Consider the following 18,098-nt stretch of genomic DNA (forward strand, 5'->3'; position numbering starts at 1 on the left):
TATAGTAAAGCATTATCATCACTTGTACATATTGACATGGAGCAGTAGAGGAGAGGCACAATGCACACACATGGGGAACTGTTTTGTAGCCGAAAGGTCAGGGAAAATGTGGCCTTTTAAAATCACATTTCATGCAATTCTACATCATTTTTTAATACCTCACAAATGATGGAAATGACAGGGTAATCTGACACTGACAAACAGAGATCAATAAAAAGGACCTTGTCTTGAATCCATCAGTAGTCCAGGTGTGTTGACACATTGTACAATATGAGGAAATTATTAGTTATTATTATAATTATTATTATTATTATTATTAGTCCTGAAAAAGCTTTCCAGTTTCACCCAATGATGCACAGTTCACTCACCCGCGATGGTGCGATGCGTTCGTGCCAAAAGCTTCTCTCTCTCTCTTGCTTAACTTTGTAAAAGAATGGTGTTCGCTCAATAGGTCTATTTGTTAGTTAACCTACAGACAGATTAGTCTTCACTTTTCAGCAGAGTCCATTTGCTTTCCAACTTGTGTTTTCCCACGATTGCATTAGAAATACTGCGAAAGGCCTGAGATTTGCTGCGTGTTCCTGACCGTAGACATGCCTTGTGATTGAACTACACCCATTCCACCAGCTGAATGATCAGCCTGCGCCTGGTGTACCATTCACAATCATTTCATTTACTTCTCAACACATTCTACAACTTTGGCAAATACATTTCAAATCATCAGGGGAGATACGGCACCTCCAGAACCCTTCTATGATTCAATTAGATAAATAAATTAAGTGCAGATTGGAGAGATGAGAGTTGCAGGCTCCTAAAAAGGGTTCCTCAGCTGTCCTCATAGGAGAACCCTTTGAAATACTATTTTTGCTTTCAGGTAGAACCCTTATGAGTTCCATGTAGAACCCTTTCAATGTTGGGTTGCTTTCAACAGAGGGTTCTACATGGAACCCAAATAAGTTCTACCTGGAACCAAACAGGGTTCTCCTGTGGGGACAGCCGAAGAACCCTTTTGGAACCCTTTTTCTAAGAGTGTATCAGAGCAGAGAGAGGTCATAGAAGCTGATTGTCATTCTAGTTCTGTCACAGATACAGGCGATCTTCTCCCTCTCACCACGGCAATGGCCACGCGTTGGTCTATATAGGCTACAATGTGGTACAAACCACGGACCCAAACACAAATCAGTTCTTAGAATATCAGGCAAGTTTTCACATGACGTTGTTTAGGGGGCAGCCAGGATAATTAATTACAGAGTCGTCAACTTCAATTAAACTTTGATTGCTTTTATTATCATCATGTTCACATTGTCACGAGATGTACCGGATCCTGGAAAATGGGTTCCTGAACCAAGCAGTCCAAAACTGAGAGGTGCCGGGGCCTGTTCTGCCAGGATGTGGTTCAAATTAAGCACTGGTCTCTCTCTCTCACTCTCACTCTCACTCGCACACACACACACACACACACACACACACACACACACACACACACACACACACACACACACACACACACACACACACCTCCGCAGGAAGAGGACAGCCCAGTGGCTCTCCAATCTTGACCCTAGTGGGTGGAAGAGAAATCTAGTGGGGAAAGAGCAGTAGACTAGCCTACATTGTTCTTCATGTCCTTTTCATATCCATAAAGGATACCAATCCTATCATTATTGTGTGGGTTGTAAAGGGTTGCAATCATTTAAATGGATGGTTGAGAACACATGATATAAATATATATAAGCAGTGTGTGTGTGTGTGTGTGTGTGTGTGTGTGTGTGTGTGTGTGTGTGTGTGTGTGTGTGTGTGTGTGTGTGTGTGTGTGTGTGTGTGTGTGTGTGTGTGATGCAGTTTCAGATAACTGCTGTTGCATTCATTCTCATGAGGGTCTCTCTCTCTCTCCGTCTCCCTCTTCCCCTCTCTCCCCCATCTCTTTCTACCTCTCCTGCTCCCTCTCTACCTCTCCCGCTCCCTCTCTACCTCTCCCGCTCCCTCTCTACCTCTCCCGCTCCCTCTCTACCTCTCTCTCTCTCTCTCTGAATAGGCTCACAGTCTACAGTACATGCCATGTTCATTATGCACTGTCAACACACCGAGGTGGCCTTGCCCTAAAACCAATCACAAGGGGTTCTGAATCGATGAGTAGCTTTGTCTTCTTTTACCTCAACATCCTAAACAGAAGGATATTGGTGTTGCCTATTGATGTCCAAGTACAGTCAAATGTGCATTTTGTTCCAACCTATCATCTGAAACTTGTAATAGTTTTCCCAGGTTATCGTCGTTTAAACACGTTCAGATATATCATGGGCTACTGTCTTCTAGCCAAATCACAATTTTCACATTGAATACTTGTGTGGTCGAATCCATCAAAATGCTGTGTGACAGGCGATAGAATGGTGTCAAATTGACAATAGTGGACGGTTCGGTTCAATGTTGTGTCGTAGAATTACTGAAATTAACATTTGAATGTAATGTCTTCTTACCTGACAGTTGTTGGTTATCGTCGAACCAGAACGGAGAGTTTTGGAAGGGTCCTGACCCGACTTGGTCGCGTGGAGGAGGGGTCTACAGCAGGAAGAGCGCACCTGTGGGATAATAAATGCGGCTCGTGGCGCGGGTGGCGGGGTGGAGTAGTAACTGACAGTAGGACCTTGAGATGAACCGGAGGACGAGACGAGGATCAGCACCGTATCCACTACAGGGGAGGAAAACTCCATCTTCAAATTCCGTAACACATCCCGTAACGTGCCAGTCACTGACTCCAAGAGCAAACAACCGAGAAATTGTAATCAAAATGTTGGTAAAAAAAAAAGAAAAAAGGACGAGAATGTAATCAATGGGCACGCAGGCGGACCTCTGAAATGGCTTTTAAGGCATATTTGGTCAAATGATCTCCCGTTCCACTCTCTCTCTACTCTATAGTCCTCCTCTCAGTCGCTTTCTGGTCCGAGCTTCAGTGTCAGACAATTGTTCGTTCCGTCACTCTCTCGCCTCGATCTCTGGCTGGAATCGTTAGCTTGAGAGAGCCTGCAGCGTGTGTGTGGTGTATGATGGAAAATGCGATGTGCGTTCCCTCCTCTCTTGTTCGAGAGAAATCAACGTACGTGCTCCGGCTACCTCTCGATGCGCGTACCCGCGCGAAGAGGAGAGACATTCACACAAGGAACAGGTTGCATAGTTCATATACCTCAGTGATTGAGCCTGGGGAGCGCACATGAAGGATGGTGGGGATTGTGACTGTGTGTGTGGACGTGTTTAACCCCACGGGAATAGTAAACGAACAAAAATGGACCAACTGGGGAGATCAAGGTCAAATGCTATTTCTAGGGGGTTTAGGGTTAAGGTTAGAATTAGTGTTAGTGTTATAATTATTTTTAGGGTTAGGGTTAGTTTTTTGGGTTAAGGTTAGTGTTAAGGTTAGGATATGGGTTAGGTTTAGGTTAGGGAAAATGTGGTGTTGAATGGAACTGAATTGTGTCCCCAAAAGGTTAGTTATACAAGTTCGTGGGTGCGTGTGTGTGTGTGTGTGTGTGTGTGTGTGTGTGTGTGTGTGTGTGTGTGTGTGTGTGTGTGTGTGTGTGTGTGTGTGTGTGTGTGTGTGTGTGTGTGTGTGTGTGTGTGTGTGTGTGAGGAATGAGAGAGAAATAACATGAGAGAAATAATAATCTCTCACATGAGAGAGAAATAATAAAAATAGCAAGCCTGAAGAGAAAGAGAGATGCAGAGAATACGAAACAGGCTACTATATCAATAACAGGCTACTATATCAATAACAGGCTACTATATCAATAACAGGCTACTATAGGAATAACAGGCTACTATACCAATAACAGGCTATTATAAGAATAACAGGCTACTATACCAATAACAGGCTACTATACCAATAACAGGCTACTATAAGAATAACAGGCTACTATAACAATAACAGGCTACTATAACAATAACAGGCTACTATACCAATAACAGGCTACTATAAGAATAACAGGCTACTATACCAATAACAGGCTACTATATCAATAGCAGGCTACTATACCTATGGGTAATATTTAACTATGATCGTCTGTGTTGCAGTTGTTCCAGTCTAAATGTATCAACCTTATTGCCAGTTGTTTCCATATCCCTGTGACACACAGTAGGGGCTGACCCACATCCACCCTCTGCTGAATATCACACTTGATCAAAGACTTCCGGGAAACCCTTTAGTTTACTATACATCCCAAATGGCACCCTATTCCATATGTAGTGCACTATTTTTGACAGGCCCCATAGGGTAGTGCACTATAGAAGTAGTGTACAAAACATTAGGAACTCTTTCCATGACAGACTGAGCAGGTGAAAGCTGCAGTGTGATCCCTTATTGATGTGACTTGTTAAAGCCACTTCAGTGTAGATGAAGGGGAGGAGACAAGTTAAAGAATAATTTTTACGCGTTGACACATGGATTGTGTCTGTGTACCATTCAGAGAGTGAATGGGCAAGACAGGGTATGGTAGTAGGTGCCAGGCGTACCGGTTTGAGTATGTCAAGAACTGCAACAATGCTGGGTTTTTCACACTCAGAAGTTTCCTGTGTGTATCAAGATGGTCCACCACCCAAAGAACATCCAACCAACTTGACAACTGTGGGAAGCATTGGAGTCAACATGGACAAGAATCCCTGTGGAACGCTTTCGATACCTTGTAGAGTCCATGCCGCTACGAATTGAGGCTGTTCTGAGGACAAACCGGGGGAGGGGATTGCAACTCAATATTTGGAATGTGTTCCTAATGTTCTGTACACTGTAGAATAGTGTGCCATTTGGGACACAGTGTGCTCTCTGAAGTGTTGTGATCTCTGTTGTTTTAATCACTCCATATGAATCACTATATGAACCACTATATGAATCACTCTACATGAATCACTCTACATGAATCACTCTACATGAATCACTCTACATGAATCACTCTACATGAATCACTCTACATGAACCACTCTATATGAACCACTCTATATGAACCACTCTATGAATCACTCTATATGAATCACTCTATATGAACCACTCTATGAATCACTCTATATGAATCACTCTATATGAATCACTCTACATGAATCACTCTACATGAATCACTCTACATGAATCACTCTACATGAACCACTCTACATGAACCACTCTATATGAACCACCCTATGAATCACTATATGAATCACTCTATATGAATCACTCTACATGAACCACTATATATGAATCACTATATGAATCACTCTACATGAACCACTCTACATGACCCACTATATAAATCACTCTATATGAACCACTCTACATGAACCACTATATATGAACCACTCTATATGAACCACTCTACATGAACCACTCTATATGAATCACTCTATATGAATCACTCTATATGACAAGTGCAAGATAAGATCAATTGGATAAATAGAGAGGCAGAGGGAAAGAGTGTGTATGTTTTATGTGAGTGTGTCTGTCGTTACATCTAGTGTGTGTGTGTGGCCCACCTAGCTAATTTCCAGAGTGGAGGTTACATCGCTGCCCTGCTGGCAGTGAGCGGAGCGGCAGAGTGGGTGTGTGTGTGTCGGCAAGACGCTGAGTCAGGCTCTCACCGTCATCAGCCCTGTCACCAATCACTCACCCTGTAAGGGCCCTCTGACACACGGACACACACAAACTTGCAAACTAATACACACGGACACACACGACCAGTTGTTTACGGCCCTATTTTGATGATGTACGTAAGTGGTCCGTGTCCCACAATAGGATCCATTAGGGGGACCAAGAGTGCCAGAATACCAATTTAAGACAAATATCCCGATTCACCTTAATTCATTCTTCCTCTGTGGCCACATCCCTAATGGCACCCTATTCCCCTACGGGCCCTGGTCAACAGTGGTGCACTGTGTAGGGAATAGGATGCTATTTGGGATGAACCCTGTGTCAGTCTGACTCATCAGTCTCTCTTTGGAGCAAAGAGAGAGATGAGGAGAGAATGAGAGATAAAGGGAGTATTGTATGGTTTGATGAAAGAAGGTGAAGCAGAATGGTGGTATTGCATGTACCTGTTACTACACTTTAACCTTCAGTAGAACTCTATAACGTACGAGAGACAGAGAGAGACAGAGAGAGAGAGAGAGCAGGAACAGCGATAGGGAGAGAGAGAGAGAATGAGAGTGGAGACAGAGGGAGAGAGAAAGAGCTGAAACAGAGAGACAGCGATTAAGAGAGAGAGAGAAAGAGCTGATACCGCAAGAGGGAGACAGCAAGAGAGAGAATGAGAGAGACAGAGGGAGGGGAGAGAAAGAAAGAAAAAGCGGAAACAGAGACAAGGAGAGAGAAAAAGAGAAAGTGCAGAAACTGCAAGAGAGAACGAGAGAAAGAGAGAGAGCAGAGAGGGAGAGAGAGCAGAAACAGTGATAGAATGAGAGAGAAAAGAGAGCAGAGAGGGAGAGAAAAGAGTGGAGACAACAAGAGAGAGTGAGGGAAAAGAGAAAAGAGTGGAGACAACAAGAGAGAGAGTGAGGGAGAGAGAGAAAATAGTGGAGACAACAAGAGAGAGAGTGAGGGAGAGAGAAAATAGTGGAGACAACAAGAGAGTGTGAGGGAGAGAGAGAAAAGAGTGGAGACAACAAGAGAGAGAGTGAGGGAGAAAGAGAAGAGTGGAGACAACAAGAGAGAGTGAGGGAGAGAGAGAAAAGAGTGGAGACAACAAGAGAGAGTGTGAGAGAGAGAGAGAAAAGAGTGGAGACAACAAGAGAGAGAGTGAGGGAGAGAGAAAATAGTGGAGACAACAAGAGAGAGTGAGGGAGAGAGAGAAAAGAGTGGAGACAACAAGAGAGAGTGTGAGGGAGAGAGAGAAAAGAGTGGAGACAACAAGAGAGAGAGTGAGGGAGAGAGAGAAAAGAGTGGAGACAACAAGAGAGAGAGTGAGGGGGAGAGAGAAAAGAGTGGAGACAACAAGAGAGAGAGTGAGGGAGAGAGAGAAAAGAGTGGAGACAACAAGAGAGAGAGTGAGGGGGAGAGAGAAAAGAGTGGAGACAACAAGAGAGAGAGTGAGGGGGAGAGAGAAAAGAGTGGAGACAACAAGAGAGAGAGTGATGGGGAGAGAGAAAAGAGTGGAGACAACGAAAGAGAGTTATGTGCTAGGAGTTTGCGTGATTTAATCCATACTGTCTGAGAGCAGTACTGAAGTGAGCCAGTTCTTTCATCAAGGATTTGTCCCCAATGGCACCCTATTCCTTACATAGTGCACTACTGGACTGGTCAAAAGTGGTGCACTATATAGGGAATAGAATGCCATTTGGGATTAAACCAGACCATGAGATGCTCATTGCTTACTAATTTGTAAAGCAACTCCGCCCTCTAGTGGTCAATGGTAAACAACAATCATTGTTTTCCACCACATCTCCAATCAGGCAAGATTAGGCAGATGAGATAGGCCTACAGCAGTAGCACAAGTGGTAATTGGGAGCATATTCAATATGCGGGCCTTTCTGTTCTATTCAAGATTTTATTAACACAAAAAATACACCCACCCCACTGATCAAAAAAGGCCATAACTGCAGATGCAACAAATTCAATATCCTCTCTCTTGCTTCTGTCGGGGCAGCAGGTAGGCTAGTGGTTAGAGTGTTGGGACAATTACCGGAAGGTTGCTGGCTCGAATCCCTGAGCTGACAAGGTACAAATCTATTGTTCTGCGCCTGAGTGAGGCAGTTAACCCACTGTTCCCCGTAAGCCGTGAATGTTAAGGCTGCCCCCCACACCTTTCTAATTCAGAGGTGTTGGGTTAAATGGGGAAGACTTAATTCAGTTGGACAACTGACTAGGTTTTCACTTCTGATACAATAAACAACATTTGGAAAGTCAGAGAAAAAGTTAGTTAAGGTACCTTCCAAAAACAGATACACATGGGAACAAGGGGAAAAAACAGCAATAAACTACCAAAGCGGAAAAACTCATTTACTCCCTTCCAAAAAGGTGCCAGTTGACATTTCTATCCCCCCACCAAGTCAGTGCAAAATCAGGAGAAAAATTCAGTGGAGTTTGTTGAAACCGGTTGTCTCTGGCACGTGTCCCGAACACCGAAGTGCCCACTCTGCTGGGGCTGATCTGCCTTAGGCTGGTCGGACGTGAGTTATAAGTCCACTGAATCAGCTTCAGATCCGGCTGACTCCCCACTCTGCCTTTCTCTCCCTCTGCTCTGTCATCAGACACACACACAGTCTGGAGGGAGAGAGCGTGTGGTGGAGAGCAGTGCCTAGTGATTAGACAGGGACAGACTGAGGGCTTGAGTGAGGGTTTATGTCCTGTGTGTGAGTGTGGTGCGGGGGCCTTTTAGGACTGAGGTAGCTAATCCCAGAGCTGCAGAGTGAAATTGTACACATTACTGACTGCCTAGAGGCACACAGTCACTTTCATAACAGTTGCTCAATGTAAGCTCTTGCGTCAGATTTTGAAAGGCAGTGGTGTTTGGGCCTAATGATCCAAGACGTTATCAGAACACGCATGTGTAACGGACCTGAATTGGTTAAACTCCTCAGCTTGGAATACCAATCCAACTGGTACCTTTTCGGTGGCCCAGCTGGCTAAAGGTGTTTCATGAGGGTGGTCACGCGTGTTTGCGAGGCAGGGGCCCGGCTCTGGTCTCAGTGTGAGCTGCAGGGGGATAAGGTGGTACGGTACAGTGACCCCCGTCACACATGTAACAGGACAAACAAAATACAGTGACTTTAGAAAACATTCAATCTTTATTTCCAACTAACAGAGCTCAGCTTACAGCGGCGGGTGAATCAGACAATTCAATAGAAAACGTGTGATATCTCCAGGAAGAGAGATTTTGGAGAGTAAACAGTTATAACCAGGACCACCTGGTCATCTTGCCTCATGTCCACCTTTGTGTTTCCTCTCAATACATCCATCTTTCTCCCCCCCCCCCCCCTCTCTCTCTCTCCGTCTCCATCCATCCATCTCCTCTCTCCAGCCATCCATCCATCCCTCTCTCTCCCAGATGGTCAGTGGGCGAGTCAGGAGTCCGTCTCCCACTCTCAGTCTGGAACCGCCCCTCTCCTGCAAGGCCCCCCCGCCATTGGTCCTTGGTTACCACGGTGGCGACATGGGCTGGGGGTTCTGGAGGTATGACATCACCACGGCTGAGATGGACAGCCTGATCGAAAGAAGAAGAGAATGAAGGGGGAAAAAGGATGAGAAGAAAATAAAAATTAATTAGCAATAAATATTGAAGAGATTGCTCAGCAGAAGCATCTTTAATATAGCCTCAGTGCCTTCAGGTTCGGTGGTTACACTTTGTCCTATTTTCCACAGATCTAGGATCAGCTTACCATCCCTTAGATCTTAACCTTCACTATAAAAGAAAAACCAAACCGACCTTGGATCAGTATATAACTTCATATTTTTCCATTGTGATTAGGACTATATGGCATTTGCTGCATATAACACTTCTACAGCATTTGGCTGATCCACAAAGTGTGTTACCAGCCAGGAGCATAGAGACAATCTTTAATAAAACACTCCTCTAGGTGATGGACTGGGAGGCATCTACTACTGATGTCCTGACACTCTCTACTTTACCTGCAGAGCCACACAGTGTGTTACCAGGGAGGAGCATAGAGACAATCTTTAATAAAACACTCATCTAGGTGATGGACTGGCACTCTCTACTTTACCTGCAGAGCCACACACACTGCTTTCCCTGGAAAAATGCCACACAGACACACACGCTCCCACAAAGTGAGTGGTATTATCTGCTGTAGTAAATTGTTATGGGTAAATGCAACACCTGGAGGTCAATGTTAAAAGCTTTTGGACATTAAAGCTGAGCCCATCTCAAGTCACAATGCCAGGTGGAGCCGAGCGTTGCCAAACTAACTTCCTGCGTCTTCAGTTTTATTGCCAGGAGTGCATTCATTAGCGCAATTTGTAGAACAACATTTTGCAACGAAAAGTGTTTTTTATTGGACACATTCAGGTTAGTCCCTCCTCATGGTTCCTAGAGAATACACCCCAGGCAGAAAAAGAGCTGCCAAACTCACTTCCTGCTGCGTCCTGGTATTATAGTTAATACATTAACAGTAAGCCATTATGAGACAGATAATAGATAACTCTGCATTTTGGCATAATAGCAGACACTTTTTACACTTCTTTTTCACTCGCCCTCATAGTCGCATACAGACCCTGGGTAGGTTGGAAATATGAGACTTGATAAAAGAGACAGAGCGCGTACACACAGAGAGAGAGAGAGGTACACACACATATTTGTTCTACTCACATGAAGCTGCTCATCATCTGTTTAGTGTCTTCTGAGCTGCGTGAGTTAGCGAAGCTGATGAAGGAGCAGTACACTGCTATCCACGCACACCACTTTAACTGAAACACACAACACAGAAGGACCACAAAATGACCCACATACTATACTTTATAATGTGCTGTGTGTGTGTCAGCTTTTCTGCATGAGGCTTTAGTGCTGTAGCATAGCCAGACAGTTACTAATGTATTGTGTAAGATTATGTGCCTACATGTAACAGGTTAAGATCATACTGCAATTTCAATCCACTGCTTGAAATGTCACCATTAGCAGAGGATCACTAGTTTGAGGACAGGGAGAGTAAAGGAAGATACATTGCTATGCTAGCACAGGGACACTGGTTACATACATAACATTTTAGGACTGATTTCAGTGGCAGCAGTCAGAGGGAAAGGTGTTGATTAACAGAGCCATTAAATAGTTGGTAGCGGCAAGGTTACCGGTGTGCTGGACTTTCCTCTTTTCATCAACATGGTGTATCACCCAGCACCACACACAGTCTGTTAGGGATATGTGACAGAAAGTACTGGCTCCAGTTGATTTGGGGGCACACACACACCCTTATAGGATAAACCACTCAGTTGAAAGGCTGGCGTTGCCCCCCAGGTGGTAGACTTTAATATCGTAAATGGGGAGGGTAGGTGGGAACACAGTGGGGCCCCAACTTCTCCTTGGGGAGTCTCACACACACACACACACACACACACACACACACACACACACACACACACACAATGAATGGGGGAAGGGCAAGGTCAAATGTCTGTGTGTGTGTGTCAATGTGGTAAAAACAGATGTTTCTGGGTCACCTTCAGCATCAGGCCACACATGCTGAAGATCATGCCGAGTAGGTTCATGTAGTCTGGAGTCGGGTCTTCCAGGGTGGGGTTTGCTTCCGTGCTGGGGGGCTTGTATCTGTAACAACAACAACCAAGATATGAATGACCCTACCACAAATAACGCAACTAGCTACCTTACTTAGCTATACGTCAGTTTTACAACATCGAGTTAGTTCACTAAATGACAGGCGTTCTAGCTAGCTAGCTTGTTAGCTAGTCTATAATCGCGTTAGAATAGTGCTGATGACGTGTGATTTAGCTAAATAGCTACCGCGTTAGCAATGTTAGCGAGCAAACCCAACGACATTTACTCAATTGTGCTCACCGGATAATTTTGTTTACCCTTTGTGGGCCTGACATGTTGTTTGCGGACATAATGTCCTTCTTGTTGAGATATTTTTAAGGATAAATGTAGTGTCAAAACGGTGTGGAGTGGGACCCGTCTGCTAGCTCGGTGAATGAAGGGGTGGGGCCTATCAGTTCCGCTGTGCGATGGATGCATTTCAAAATAAATGCTTTAAAGGACGCGAAGGACTCTATCAATGCGGAGTGAGAATGTTCGTACTTTTATTTTGACACAAATGCTTTTACCCGGAACGAAACGATTATCACAGACAGGAAGTAAACTACACATTTGCAAAAATATGAACGTTGTGGAGCATAAAATCTAGGGGGGGAAAAGTACTTGTTCGTTTGTTGTTAGCTAACAGAAATCAATATGAGTCAGTTAATGATTGCTCTCTCATCAAACTAAAGCGAACAAGCAAGGTATTTCAGGTAGATATCTATCCAAGTTCCATGATGCTATTTCCATAGCACTTGCTCTTTCCACTACTAACGTTAACGTAGTTGATGCTCAAGTCAGGAGAAAAATAATAGCTATATGTTTCAATCTATCTTTCTACAAGCAGAAGTGTGAAATGTCGTTTCCCCAGCCCAAACCTGAGGTCCCTCAGCTCCCCCAAAACCTTCTCAGGACCATAGACTGCCAACAAGGGGCTGTAAGAGCTGTGCGATTCAATGGTGAGAACTCAAACAAGCACCCATACCGTCAGGTGCATTGACTGTTGATCAACTTGGATCTGCTTGTGTATGTCATGACAGTCTGTATGTACATAACGCGTTTCGGGTGTTTTTTATCCTCTCATTTTCTCTCGACCCACCTATTTCTCCCTCCCTGTCGCTATCTCCCCCTCCCTGCCTCTCTCTCCCCCACCCCTCTCTGTCTCTCTCGCCCCCACCCTTCTCCCTCTCTTTCTCAGCTGATGGTAACTACCTGCTGTCTTGCGGCAGTGACAAGTCTCTGAAGTTGTGGAGTGTAAGTCGAGGGACACTACTGAAGACGTACAGTGGCCATGGATACGAAGTGCTAGATGCTGATGGGTCAGTATCTGTATTATTACACAAACCTATAACAGAAAGTAAGCTAGCCCTCTTTGAAGTCTTGTCGATCGATGCATTGCGCTCTTTTTGGTTATAAAGCTCCCTTGCGTAAACTTCTGCGGTACGTTACTTAATTGTTAACCTGCAGAGGTACGAGTTACCAGACCCGGTCTCAGGCATGGCTTACTCTGGAGATCCCTTTAATCTCCACTGAGTTAGGTACATTTTCAAATCTGATTTGAGTTTTTTCTCCAAACCGGTCTAAAATGTGATGATTTGGTGTCTCTACAGCAAGGGTCTCCAAACCTTTCTGGCCTGAGACCTGCAGCTCTTCCCCGGGTCCTAGGTGTACAACAGATGTGTTTTATGTCAATATACCTCTTAAAATCATTTTAAAAACAACTCTCAATATTACAATTATTCAAAGAGAAACATCGAAAATTGATGTTTTGAGTCCATGTCATCTGAAGAAAAAAATCAATTCATTTAAATGTTTTAGTGTAGAGAGGAATGTGTCAGTTGAGCGATGTTTCTGCTGAGACTACTGCTGCAGCACCTCACGGCAGGGTTTGCAAAACAATCGCCACCCGAATGATACAAATATTCATAATATAGTTATGTCAGATTAGCCTACTTTGCACTTAACATTTAATTGAGAAAGTTTTTGGGGAAAGTCTTTCTGTCTACCCACAAGACAGTTCTCATCATTGTTAACTGTCCTGCAAACAGAGTGATAGACAAACGCGTGCACTAAACACACAGCAATATTGCTGGAAATTAATTGGCAGATATTGTGCTAAGTTTGGATTTTGAAGCCAGTAGTGGCTAACCAGGTGTGGGATAATGTCACTGTGGCTTTGATTGGATAGTAGCCGGGTGCTTTATCTTTATGATTTATATTTATGTTTATAAATATGAACATATTTTAAAAATGAACGCATTTTCAGAATTGATTGGCGAGCTACTCACAGGTGGGCTGGGAGCTACTGGTAGATCTGCCTGATGGAGACCCTTGCTCTCGAGCAATACAGACAGCTGATTGAGGAACTCTTTATTGAAGAATGTGTTTGGTAAAGGCCAAATTTGGGTTAAATAAAGCTGATCCTAGATCTGATTGAGTGGGAAGCACTTAACTTCACTAAGTGTTCTCTTTTTCAGTGTGACAGCTAGCCTATATGCAGAAGCCAATGCCTCTATGTTCCCCTATATGAAGTAGGAGATATGCATTAGAAATGGAAACATACGGTATAGGTAATAGATAAGAAGTAGCACATTTTTTCTCATTCAGTATTCTTGTTTATGTTCCCCTATCCATCTGCCTTCTGTGTCCTTTACTCTCTGTCAGTCTTGCCTCTGCGGGTCATTCTCTATGTGATCAGTCTACATGCTTGCTTGTGTAGTCTTCCTCTATCCACCTGCCTGCTTTGTCCTTCACTGTCTCCCTGCTGCCTCTGGGCCCTGGGGGAATATGATCTGAGGTAATGGTGTGTGTCTTACCATCGATTCCTTCCCTAGTTCCTATGACAACAGCCAGCTGTGTTCCTGCAGCTCGGACAAGACGGTGATCCTCTGGGACGTCGCCACGGGACAGGTCACCCGGAAACTCAGGGGTCACGCTGGGGTGAGAGAAAACAATACAACTATATTTTCCTGTGTCCCAGAGCGAGAGATGGAGATAGAGTTTTAGAGAAAGAGGGGAGGGGAGGGGGAAAGAGGCGGGTAGGAGATGTCAGGTGGGTCCGAAAGAAATATAGAAAGAGATGTTTATGTTGAAGGAATAGAGACAAGAAAGAATACAACAACAAAACCTCTAACTAGAGCCATTTATTTACGTGGATATGGCTCTGCCTCTGGTCTGTCCCTCTGTTTGCAGAAAGTCAACTGTGTCCAGTTCAATGAAGAAGCTACAGTCATTTTATCTGGTGAGTTTTCTCGTTCCTCCGTCCTTCCTCAGCAAAGAGCATCTCAGTCACCTCTACAACCAGGTTTGTGGCTTCAGCATTGTCCTGCTCATCCACAACAGGACCCATCTCAAGTGTGTGTGCGCGTGCGTGTACTCGTGTCGGTCTCTAGGCTCCATAGATGGTACAGTGCGTTGCTGGGACACCAGGTCCAGAAAATTTAACCCCATCCAGATTCTGGACGAGGCTCAAGATGGTGTCAGCAGTCTGAAGGTGTCTGAACACGAGCTGCTCACTGGGTCAGTACCAAGTCTGAACCTTTCTGTTCATTTCAGTTTCATTCTTATAGAAGAGTCCTCTAAGTATCTTTTCTATCTCATGTCTTTCTCCAGGTCAGTGGATGGGAGAGTGAGACGGTATGACCTGCGGATGGGCCAGCTGCATGTGGACTTCATCAACAGTCAGTATCTAGTCTTACCAACTAGTTGTTGTACTAACTATCACTAACTTCTGTACCTAAACCACCCTGAGTCGCATTGATTTGTTATGTGTTTGTCTCTGTGTTCCAGGCCCCATCACGTGTGTGTGTTTCAGTGCGGACGCCCAGTGCACTCTGACCTCCAGCCTGGACTCCACCGTGCGTCTACTGGACAAGAGCACAGGGGAGATGCTGGGAGAGTACACAGGACACAAGATGAAGGGCTACAAGCTGGACTGCTGTCTGTCCAGTAAGGATACTCACGTCCTGAGCTGCTCTGAGGACGGACACGTGTACTGCTGGGACCTGGTAGAGGTACGAGGGATGGATGATTTGTTCATTTAATAGATAGCTCCACTACCTATCAAAATGAATTGATTTGATTTGTTGATTTTGCTAACTGGATGCGTATTTGAAATGGAATAGCACAGCAGTATCTGTAAATGTCAACAGCTGCAGATTCAAGAACTTATTATGTGTGCTTCTTTCTTTCTAATGTTAGATTCTTTCGATTTTTGAACTTCTCTTGTTTCTCTCTCAGGGTTCTCTGACGCTGAAGCTGCCAGTCGGGAAGGCTGTCGTCCAATCGCTGTCTTTCCATCCCTCGGAGACCCGCCTCCTCACAGCCATGGAGGGGCGTGTCCAGGTGTGGGGGGCGGAGCCAGAGGAAACTGAGGAGGACGTGGTGGTTGTTCAACAGGAAAAAGCATAGTCATCATTAGATGGACATAACAGAAAGGACAAGAGTCATGATATCGTCAGAACTGATGAGTTCCCTACTGTACATGAACTGTCTGTTCTGGACTCAGGGTCAGGGATCGGATTTTGGTTGAGGGAAATGGTTGTGTGGTTGAAAAGGGACGTGCTGTTGCTTCCATGGCTAAAATATGGAATAAATCAATGAAAGTACTGCTGATGTCCCAGCATTATCAATAATGTTTTTTTTATATTCATTGTAAATATTTTGTAAATGATGAGTTTTGAATAAACCCTTCTTGTTTTCAAAATGAATCATAGGCTCTAATATATATTTCTTAGTAGCCATGAGGGAAACTGTAATATCACTCACCAACATTGGTCATAAAACATGTAGATATGGTTCTTTATTACGAGTTGTACATATGAACATGGCACGTGGACAAAATAAATTAAGTAGCATCATACAGGAATCATCTCAAATAAATAAATAATTTATTTTACATAAATACCTTGTTGGTTTGCTGAGGACCTTTTTTCGAATTGTAACAATTTTACTCAACAATCAACCATAGTGTTAACCACTATTCATTTAATCTATGCAGCAAAATACGATCCATTCTTGTCATTGGTTTAAAAAAAACTCCCCAAAGCAACTTTAAATAAATATAAATATACATACGTAAATGAATGCATTTCTTTCTAGCAAATAATAGCTACATCTAATCTCTTTCCTCCTGGATCTCCTTATTTACAGCACAGCCTGAGCCTCTCTGCTTCTCCCATTGCATTCTGAACAGCCAATGGCCACGGCCCAAAAGTGAATGTTCCGTCCCAGGCCCTCCCCCTTCATGTCCAGCTCCTCCCCATTAACCCACACATGTACACCCTGCAGCCGACAGCTTCTCCACCTTGTGCCAGCGATGGGCGTTATCCAAAAAGGCTAGATCTTCGTGGTGGGTGGGCCTGCAGCATGGTCCATTCTGCCACAGCTCTCCATTCTGCTCGGGCAGGGCCCCCCTCAGGAGCAGGTTGGTCAGGGTCAGATCATGGTTGGAGCGGACACGGGGACAGTCTCCGCTGCAGTACTTGAAGAGGACGGTCTCGTCCGCGTCGTAGCCCAGACCCAGCTCTCGTACCTGGAGGAGGACGGAGCGGAGACGACATTGGGTTGAAGAGCGGCGGGACCGGATTGGGATGATTGGGGCTGGGGATGGGACGGAACCCCTTTGGTCTTCTACTCCGAATCCGGAACCCCCTGTGTTCTTATTGTTGTCGTTCCCTTTGTTGGATTCTCCTCCTCCACCTCTCCTCTCCTCCTCTGATGGGGGGGATGATGCTTGCCCTCGCTGCTCTGAAAGATGGAGATAAAGAGAGAGGGTTATTAAAACACTCAACACACCAGCTTGGACCAGATATCATTACACTATAGACTGCAGTAGACTGATAGTCAGTGCTACCCTACAGAAAAACTTCAGAACATAAATCACACAATATGCTCCCAAAATTCTCCAGTGACTGTGTATGCCTTGTCACTCAAGTCCCAGTTTCAAACATAATCCTGATGGCAACCAATCTCAAAGTACACAACAATATCTAGATACATATAACCCCGTACAAAACTGATGAAAATAGGAAGAAATTCTATCCTGTCCCATGTCTAATGTCGAAGGTCGTGAGTCGTGACCCCCATCCCTCCTTACCGAGTAGTGAGCGCAGCCAGTGTCCCTCTCCTCTCTGGACACAGAACAGCAGAACAACCAGCTTCAGTAGAGACCTCATATCTCCCCTCTTCTCGTATGTTGATCCCTCTTCCTCTCTAAGTAAACGATTGATGCTGAGATGCAACAGAGTCCCAACCTCCATTATATATCCCTCCGAAAAGAAGGGGGGGTGAAACGGAGGGGGGGTACACTAACCCGTTCCTCGCCAAAGCGCCAAGCCCGTAGACTCACTTGAGTTTTGACGGTTAGCGGTTTGATTGTTGGATGGGTGTTTGACCAAGAAATGTGTCATATTGGGATTATATTTAACAGGTATAAATTTTGTTCTGAGGGCCCCAGCCCAGGTGTTTTCCGATGGATGCAAAGGCTGCTTCATGGGAAAAATGAAATCTGGAGGCTAATAACTTAAAGCTGTTTTGAAGTTGAACGACGGACTAGGCTGGTCAGAGGTTGAGTTGGTTGGCATTGATGCTAGGCAGAACTACCACTTGAACAGATGAAGAAAGAGAGAGGGAGAGAGAGAGAGGGGGGGGGGTGTAATAGAAACAAAAAACCTGGGGGAAGGACATTGACTTGAGGACATAGAAAAATACACAGTTAAGACAAAAGTCCGCCAGGTCAATGTTCAAATGAGGCAGAAAGCGAGAATGTGTTTCTGTCTCTTTCAGGCCAGCAAAGAAAGAGTTCAAATAAAAGAGGGAAGGGATGGTCGTAATTAAAAAAGAGAAGAAGAAAAAAACATGACAGGAGACATTTTAATGGACATTCCG

The 18,098-nt window shown here is 44.6% G+C and overlaps 3 protein-coding genes across 6 annotated transcripts; 1 reads left to right on the forward strand and 2 right to left on the reverse strand.

Moving 5' to 3' along the window:
- Positions 1–8,898: 8,898 nt before the first annotated feature.
- Positions 8,899–11,632, reverse strand: LOC129846605 (PAT complex subunit Asterix). Its single transcript, XM_055914554.1, has 4 exons — positions 11,472–11,632; positions 11,117–11,222; positions 10,272–10,369; positions 8,899–9,149 (listed from the first exon to the last, which is right to left on the reverse strand). Exons 1-4 carry the CDS (start codon positions 11,519–11,521, stop codon positions 9,083–9,085), a joined length of 321 nt encoding a protein of 106 aa, XP_055770529.1. The 5' UTR covers positions 11,522–11,632; the 3' UTR covers positions 8,899–9,082.
- A 106-nt stretch (positions 11,633–11,738) lies between these two features.
- On the forward strand, positions 11,739–15,919 carry LOC129846604 (WD repeat domain-containing protein 83-like). 4 transcript variants are annotated; one of them, XM_055914551.1, is made up of 9 exons: positions 11,739–11,923; positions 12,055–12,169; positions 12,409–12,529; positions 14,045–14,150; positions 14,403–14,451; positions 14,603–14,729; positions 14,823–14,890; positions 15,000–15,223; positions 15,450–15,919. In XM_055914551.1, exons 2-9 carry the CDS (start codon positions 12,067–12,069, stop codon positions 15,618–15,620), a joined length of 969 nt encoding a protein of 322 aa, XP_055770526.1. In that variant the 5' UTR covers positions 11,739–11,923; positions 12,055–12,066; the 3' UTR covers positions 15,621–15,919. The 4 variants fall into 4 exon arrangements, with proteins under 4 accessions (XP_055770526.1, XP_055770525.1, XP_055770528.1 ...); XM_055914550.1 differs by having other exon boundaries at positions 12,058–12,169; XM_055914553.1 differs by having other exon boundaries at positions 11,739–11,914; positions 12,058–12,169.
- A 554-nt stretch (positions 15,920–16,473) lies between these two features.
- LOC129846603 (persephin-like) lies at positions 16,474–17,386 on the reverse strand. Its single transcript, XM_055914549.1, has 2 exons — positions 17,308–17,386; positions 16,474–16,958 (listed from the first exon to the last, which is right to left on the reverse strand). The coding sequence occupies exons 1-2, from the start codon at positions 17,384–17,386 to the stop codon at positions 16,474–16,476; spliced, it is 564 nt and encodes a 187-aa protein (XP_055770524.1).
- Between the last annotated feature and the right edge of the window lie 712 nt (positions 17,387–18,098).

The sequence above is a fragment of the Salvelinus fontinalis genome, unplaced genomic scaffold (assembly GCF_029448725.1).
Source record: "Salvelinus fontinalis isolate EN_2023a unplaced genomic scaffold, ASM2944872v1 scaffold_0598, whole genome shotgun sequence".
Lineage (NCBI taxonomy): Eukaryota > Metazoa > Chordata > Actinopteri > Salmoniformes > Salmonidae > Salvelinus > Salvelinus fontinalis.